Consider the following 7606-nt stretch of genomic DNA (forward strand, 5'->3'; position numbering starts at 1 on the left):
CCAGGTCACAGGTGAGTAGGTGTTGGGGGACAGAGGGAGACTGGGCTACAACCAGGTCACAGGTGAGTAGGTGTTGGGGACAGAGGGAGACTGGGCTACAACCAGGTCACCAGTGAGTTGGTGTTGGTGGACAGAGGGAGACTGACTGGGCTACAACCAGGTCACAGGTGAGTAGGTGTTGGGGGACATAGGGAGACTGACTGAGCTACAACCAGGTCACAGGTGAGTAGGTGTTGGGGGACAGAGGGAGACTGGGCTACAACCAGGTCACCTGTGAGTTGGTGTTGGAGGACAGAGGGAGACTGGGCTACAACCAGGTCACAGGTGAGTAGGTGTTGGGGGACAGAGGGAGACTGGGCTACAATCAGGTCACCAGTGAGTTGGTGTTGGGGGACAGAGGGAGACTGACTGGGCTACAACCAGGTCACAGGTGAGTTGGTGTTAGGGGACAGAGGGAGACTGACTGGGCTACAACCAGGTCATAAGTGAGTTGGTGTTGGGGGACAGAGGTAGACTGGGCTACAACCAGGTCACAGGTGAGTAGGTGTTGGGGGACAGTGGGAGACTGGTCTAAAACCAGGTCACACGTGAGTAGGTGTTGGGGGACAAAGGGAGACTGGGCTACAACCAGGTCACAGGTGAGTTGGTGTTAGGGGACAGAGGGAGACTGACTGGGCTACAACCAGGTCACAGGTGAGTAGGTGTTGGGGGACAGAGGGAGACTGGGCTACAACCAGGTCACCAGTGAGTAGGTGTTGGGGGACAGAGGGAGACTGGGCTACAACCAGGTCACCAGTGAGTAGGTGTTGGGGGACAGAGGGAGACTGACTGGGCTACAACCAGGTCACCAGTGAGTTAGTGTTAGGGGACAGAGGGAGACTGACTGGGCTACAACCAGGTCACAGGTGAGTAGGTGTTGGGGGACAGAGGGAGACTGGGCTACAACCAGGTCACCAGTGAGTTGGTGTTGGGGGACAGAGGGAGACTGGGCTACAACCAGGTCACCAGTGAGTTGGTGTTAGGGGACAGAGGGAGACTGGGCTACAACCAGGTCCCCAGTGAGTAGGTGCTGGGGACAGAGGATGTAGTGCTCTTTCCTCCAACTGACAGTAGACTAATATGAGAATGGTACAGTTTGGCTATAATGTAATGTGTCAGCACTTTGTGTGACAAAGGGAGAAGGAATGGAGGGAGGAGGTTGCTTGTCATTTCATCATTGCTGTCATTGGAGCACCAGTCTGCTCACATCAGCCTCATCAGTATTTTAGACCTCATAATATGCGGATGTGTTATTTGCATTGTGTAAGGATGTCTAGGACAACAGTGGTCTGTGTATTTATTCTGCAAATAGGGTCCATCCATAGTTTTAAACTTGAATAAAATATACAATTGAACAAACTTGAACAATATTCAGAAAAACAACCCCAAAACAGCCATGTTATTACTGCCATGCCTAACTTTAGCGTACCCTAAAATCTCAATGTTAATCATGTAAGCTGGCTAATGAATTGATCCTACTATGTGAAATGACCATACTGACCACTGACTAAGGCTGAACACAGTGATGAAAGCAACTAATACTGTTACTGCCCCCTGCTGATACGAAGATGAACATTTGGCAAGTGTGATGTTTGTTACCTCTTGGATCAGGCAATTATAACACCACACACTACAAAGTGAAGATAATATCAATTAAGCATTGTATTATTTGGTCTGACAGGGACCGGACGACACATATGGATGACATTATGCAGAACATGTAAAACATGGCATCAAGCTCTATGTAAGTTCAGACTATGAGTACTGGTGGTGGATGAGAGCAAGGTACTGAGTGGCCTCATCGCCCAGGACCTCTCCCCTCCTCCTGGGACTGAACACTGAGGAGGATGGGTCCATGAGGGAGACCGCCACCTGCCCACACCCTCCCCCACCCTCCATCACCAGGCCTCCCTGCACAGACCCAGCCTACCTCCCCTCACCCTGCCTGCCAGCTGCACATTACATACTAGGAAGTGACAGAGGGGCAGGCAAACCAGTGCAAAGCCCAGCACACACAGAGAGGCCACTATGGGATACCCTGAAAAGTCCAGAACCTTGCAGATAGATGTAAGTCAGCCAGCAGGCCACAGCAAACAGGATGTAGAGGCAGCTAATGAAGAGCTGGTTGAGATAGCGGGCCAAGTGGACGGGCGCAGCTGATAAGAGGAGGTCCAGAAGGGCCTGGGCAGAGTTGCCGATGTGCATGTTGAGGTTGAAGGGGGACAGAGGGTGGTGCTCCATGGGGGAGTCGAGACTCCAGTAGAGGAAGGACACAGTGAGGCAGAAGGCACACATCAGGCTGTGGAAGAACCACTGCAGTCTCAGGGAGATGGAGAGGAGAACGGGGAGGGGGAAAGGACCCAAGGGCTCTGCTCCATTTCCACATTCTCTAGTTTGGTCCCCTAAGAATGAAGAGCAAACATCAGTCAGTTCATTGTTTCGACCAGTAAATTCAAATGCAGCGTTGGCAGCCATATTACCTCCAGGAAAGGTATTTACCTCCAGGACAAGTCTTTCTATGGTACCTGAAGTGGCACCTGACCAAGAGCGTGGCACAGGACAGGTTACAGGAAACCACCAGGTGGTAGACCACCATCAGGCAGTAGGTTAGGTGGCTGAAGAAGATGAGCCACTTGGGATTGGAAAACGGCAGGCCAGAGTACATACACCAAATCAGGGTGTAAAGCAACACCCTATACAGGAGCCAGACCTAAGGGGGTAGAGTGTAAGTAGTCTAATCTGAAACACAAAGACTACACCTGTTGCCCTTGGACAAGCTCGAAGACCCTAAGCCTACTCACAGAGGAGCATTATGTGGTGGTGCTGTCAGTGAAAATTAGACTGAGTAGATCAGTATGACTGACATCTGTCTGTCTGTCCATAGAAACCTGTGGCTGCAGCAGGAACTCAGGTGTTACGTTCACTGTCTTCAAACTCCCTGTCATAGATGAGCCAAGGCGCAGCGTGCATGTAATTCCACATCTTTTAATAAAGTGAAACTTTCACCAAAAAAAACAGGTAAACAGAAACCGAACGTGACGCAACCGTGGCGCACAAAAACACACAAAGAAAATAAATAATTACCCACAGCATAGGTGGGAAAAAGGCTGCCTAAGTATGGTTCCCAATCAGAGACAACGATAGACAGCTGCCTCTGATTGGGAACCACACTCGGCCAAAAACAAAGATATAGCAAACATAGAATGCCCACCCAAATCACACCCTGACCTAACCAAATAGAGAAATAAAACATCTCTCTAAGGTCAGGGCGTGACATCAGGTCTAGAGAGCGAAAGGCAGAGTATGGTCAGGGAAGCTCCTCCTTGATCTCCTCCTTCCAGCATCGTGTCCAGCTCAAAACCATATGGATCAAAGTCATAACAGGACTACCTATGCAGAAAGAGAATCAAAGGTCCCTTAAATTATTAACTCAAACAAGCCAAGGAGTGGTTTGATGCAAAACAGATACGAATCAAATCAAATCTAATTTTATTAGTCACATGCGCTGAATACAACAGGTATAGACAGTACAGTGAAATGTTTACTTACTAGCCCCTAACCAACAATGCAGTTTAAAAAAGTACGGATAAGAATAATAAAGTAACAAGAAATTAAAAAGCAGCAGTAAAATAACAATAGTGAGACTATATACAGGGGGGTACCGGTACAGAGTCAATGTGCGGGGGCACCGGCCAGTTGAAGTAATATGTACATGTAGGTAGAGTTATTAAAATGACTATGCGTAGATGATAACAACAGAGGGTAGCAGCGGTGTAAAGGGGGGGGGGGCAATGCAAAGAGTTTGGGTAGCCATTTGATCAGGTGTTCAGGAGTCTTACGGCTTGGGGGTAGAAGCTGTTTAGAAGCCTCTTGGACCTAGACTTGGCGCTCCGGTACGACTTGCCGTGCGGTAGCAGAGGGAACAGTCTATGACTAGGGTGGCTGGACTCTTTGACAATTTTTAGGGCCTTCTCTGACACCGCCAGGTATAGAGGTTCTGGATGGCAGGAAGCTTGACCCCAGTGATGTACTGGGCCGTTCGCATTACCCTCTGTAGTGCCTTGCGGTTGGAGGCCGAGCAGTTACCATACCAGGCAGTGATGCAACCAGTCAGGATGCTCTGGTGCAGCTCTAGAACCTTTTGACGATCTGAGGACCCATGCCAAATCTTTTCAGTCTCCTGAGGAGGAATATGTTTTGTCGTGCCCTCTTCATGACTGTCTTGGTGTACTTGGACCATGTTAGTTTGTTAGTGATCTGCTCCACTGCAGCTCCATTGATGAGAATGGGGGCGTGCTCGGTACTCTTTATCCTGCAGTCCACAATTATCTCTGTTGTCTTGATCACGTTGAGGGAGAGGTTGTTGTCCTGGCACCACACGGCCACACTCTGCCGTGCAGTCATGACCGAACAGGGAGTACAAGAGGGGACTGAGCACGCACCCCTGAGGGGCCCCCGTGTTGAGGATCAGCGTGGCGGATGTGTTGTTACCTACCCTTACCATCTGGGGGCGGCCCGTCAGAAAGTCCAGGATCCAGCTGCAGAGGGAGGTGTTTAGTCCAAGGGTCCTTAGCTTATTGATGAGCTTTGAGGGCATTATGGTGTTGAACGCTGAGCTGTACTCAATGAATAGCATTCTCACATAGGTGTTCCTTTTGTCCAGGTGGGAAAGGGCAGTGTGGAGTGCAATAGAGATTGCATCATCTGTGAATCTGTTGGGGTGGTATGCAAATTGGAGTGGGTCTAGGGTTTCTGGGATAATGTTGTTGATGTGAGCCATGACCAGCCTTTCAAAGCACTTCAATGCTACAGACGTGAGTGCTACGGATCGGTAGTCATTTAGGCAGGTTACCTTTGCTTCTTTGGGCACAGGCACTATGGTGGTCTGCTTGAAACATGTTAGTATTACAGACTCAGGCAGGGAGAGGTTGAAAATGTTAGTGAATACACTTGCCAGTTCGTCAGCGCATGCTCACAGTACACGTCCTGGTAATCTGTCTGGCCCTGCGGCCTTGTGAATGTTGACCTGTTTAAGGGTCTTACTCACATCGGCTGTGGAGAGCATGATCACACAGTCTTCCAGAACAGCTGGTGCTCTCATGCATGGGCAGCTCTCGGGCAGCTCTCGGCTATGCTTCCTTTTGTAGTCTGTAATGATTTGCAAGCCCTGCCACATCCAAAGAGCATCAGAGCCAGTGTAGTATGATTCGATCTTAGTCCTGTATTGATGCTTTGCCTGTTTCCGCTCCTTGAAAGCGGAAGCTCTAGCTTTTAGCTCAGTGCGGATGTTGCCTTTAATCCATGGCTTCTGGTTGGGGTATGTACGTACGGTCACTGTGGGGACGACATCATCGATGCACTTATTGATGAAGCCAATGACTGATGTAGTGTACTCCTCAATGCGATCAGAGGAGTCCCGGAACATATTCCAGTCTATGCTAGCAAAACAGTCCTGTAGCTTAGCATCTGCTTCATCTGACCACTTTTTTATTGATCTAGTCACTGGTGCTTCCTGCTTTAATTTTTGCTTGTAAGCAGGAATCAGGAGGATGGAATTATGGTCAGATTTGCCAAATGCAGGGCGAGGGATATCTTTGTGTGCATCTCTGTGTGTGGAGTGAAGGTGGTCTCTGGTTGCACATTTAGCATGCTGATAGAAATTTGTTCAAATGGATTTAAGTTTTTCTTAAAGTCCCCGGCTACTAGGAGCGCCGCCTCTGGGTGAGTGTTTTCTTGTTTTCTTATGGCGGAATATATCTCATTCAATGCTATCATAGTGCCAACCTCTGACTGTGGTGGTATGTAAACACCTACAAAGAATACAGATGAAAACTCTCTAGGTAGATAGTGTGGTCTACAGCTTATCATGAGATACTCTACCTCAGGCGAGTAATAGATTGAGCTGTTATTTACAAAAATACATAGCCCCAGGGCCTCCCGGGTGGCGCAGTGGTTAAGGGCGCGGTACTGCAGCGCCAGCTGTGCCATCAGAGTCCCTGGGTTCGCGCCCAGGCTCTGTCGTAACCGGCCGCGACCGGGAGGTCCGTGGGGCGACGCACAGGGCTTGGTCGGTAGGGGTGTCTCATCGCGCACCAGCGACTCCTGTGGCGGGCTGGGCGCAGTGTGCGCTAACCAAGGTGGCCAGGTGCACGGTGTTTCCTCCGGCGCATTGGTGCGGCAGGCTTCCGGGTTGGATGCACGCTGTGTTAAGAAGCAGTGTGTGAGCTGCTTCTGGGTTGGGTTGTGTATCGGAGGATGCATGACTTTCAACCTTCGTCTCTCCCGAGCCCGTACGGGAGTTGTAGCGATGAGACAAGATAGTAGCTACTACAACAATTGGATACCACGAAATTGGGGAGAAAAAGGGGTAAAATTCAAAACAAATCAAATTAAAACATGTAAAAAATACATAGCCCGCTGCCCCTTGTCTTACCAAACGCTGCTATTCTATGGTACAGCGTATAACCAGCCAGCTGTGTGTTGATAGTGTCATCGTTCAGCCATGACTCTGTGAAGCATAAAATATTACAGTTTTGAATGTCCCATTATTGGTAGTTTAATCTTCCGCATAGGTCATAAATTTTATTCTCCAAAGATTGCACGTTTGCTAGCAGAATGGAAGGAATTGGAAGTTTATTCGATCGCCTACGAATTCTCAGAAGGCAGCCCGCCCTCTGTCCCCTTTTTCTCCATCTCCCTGTCATGCAAATCATGGCGATCTGGGCCTGTTCCAGAGAACGCAGTATATCGTTCGCGTCGGCTCGTCAGAGTTGTGAAAGGAAAAAAATCGCAATCCCAATCCTGATGTCCAGAAGTTTTTTTCAGTCAAAAGAGACGGTAGCGGCAATATTATGTACAAAATAAGTAACAAAATAAGTTACAAACGATGCAAATAAACAAACAAAAAAACACAATCGGTTGGGGACACGTAAAACGTCTGCCTTCTTCTCTGGCGCCAATCACACACCAGGTCTAGTCTTAACTATGTTAGCTGTCACTACTCAGTGCTCATGACTTGGCCCAAGTTGAGACATTCCTGCCACCTTGGCTATTCCTGCATCATCTAATGCGTTATTACACTGATCTGTGTTACACTGTGACTGTTAAATCCAATATTAACCTGGTGGAAAACACAGACACACACATGCTTTTGACTTTGATGAATTGATTTTGGATATAATACTCATAGTCTATCAAGAGGAAGCCAGGTGATATCACATATATGTATAAAACATCATTGTCTCCGGCATCAGGAGCCTGCTGGAAATAGGGTTTGATTGTATGCTTAAGCAGCAATGTTGCTGTTCATGTGCATTCCACACCTGTATACATTCAAGGGAACCTCTATGTCTAGTAGTCCAACGCCACAAACAACAGGTTACAGTAATATCAACCACTAATAGAGAACAAGAGTTTTCAATTAGTCAAAACATTTCCATTAAGCACAATTTGTCAAACCCCAATGGAGGAATCACATCTGTTCTGGTGGGTACACTCAAAAGCCAGGTGAGGTGAGAGGTCAGCAGTAGTGAGGAGTAACGTTGTGGTCAGGTATCCAGCACACTGT

At 48.4% G+C, this 7606-nt stretch overlaps 1 protein-coding gene across 1 annotated transcript; it reads right to left on the reverse strand.

Moving 5' to 3' along the window:
• Positions 1-1319: 1319 nt before the first annotated feature.
• On the reverse strand, positions 1320-3175 carry LOC116374215 (uncharacterized). The gene is made up of 3 exons (XM_031825235.1): positions 2841-3175; positions 2539-2749; positions 1320-2441 (listed from the first exon to the last, which is right to left on the reverse strand). Exons 2-3 carry the CDS (start codon positions 2702-2704, stop codon positions 1999-2001), a joined length of 609 nt encoding a protein of 202 aa, XP_031681095.1. The 5' UTR covers positions 2705-2749; positions 2841-3175; the 3' UTR covers positions 1320-1998.
• Positions 3176-7606: the final 4431 nt, after the last annotated feature.

The sequence above is a fragment of the Oncorhynchus kisutch genome, linkage group LG5 (genome assembly GCF_002021735.2).
Source record: "Oncorhynchus kisutch isolate 150728-3 linkage group LG5, Okis_V2, whole genome shotgun sequence".
Lineage (NCBI taxonomy): Eukaryota > Metazoa > Chordata > Actinopteri > Salmoniformes > Salmonidae > Oncorhynchus > Oncorhynchus kisutch.

Bases quoted from the DNA above. Each gene is read 5' to 3' on its own strand.
- LOC116374215 (XM_031825235.1), bottom strand. From the start codon at position 2,704: ATGTACTCTGGCCTGCCGTTTTCCAATCCCAAGTGGCTCATCTTCTTC. The intron at 2,442-2,538 runs GTAAATACCTTT...CTTCATTCTTAG, and splicing joins TAGAAAGACTTGTCCTGGAG to GGGACCAAACTAGAGAATGT.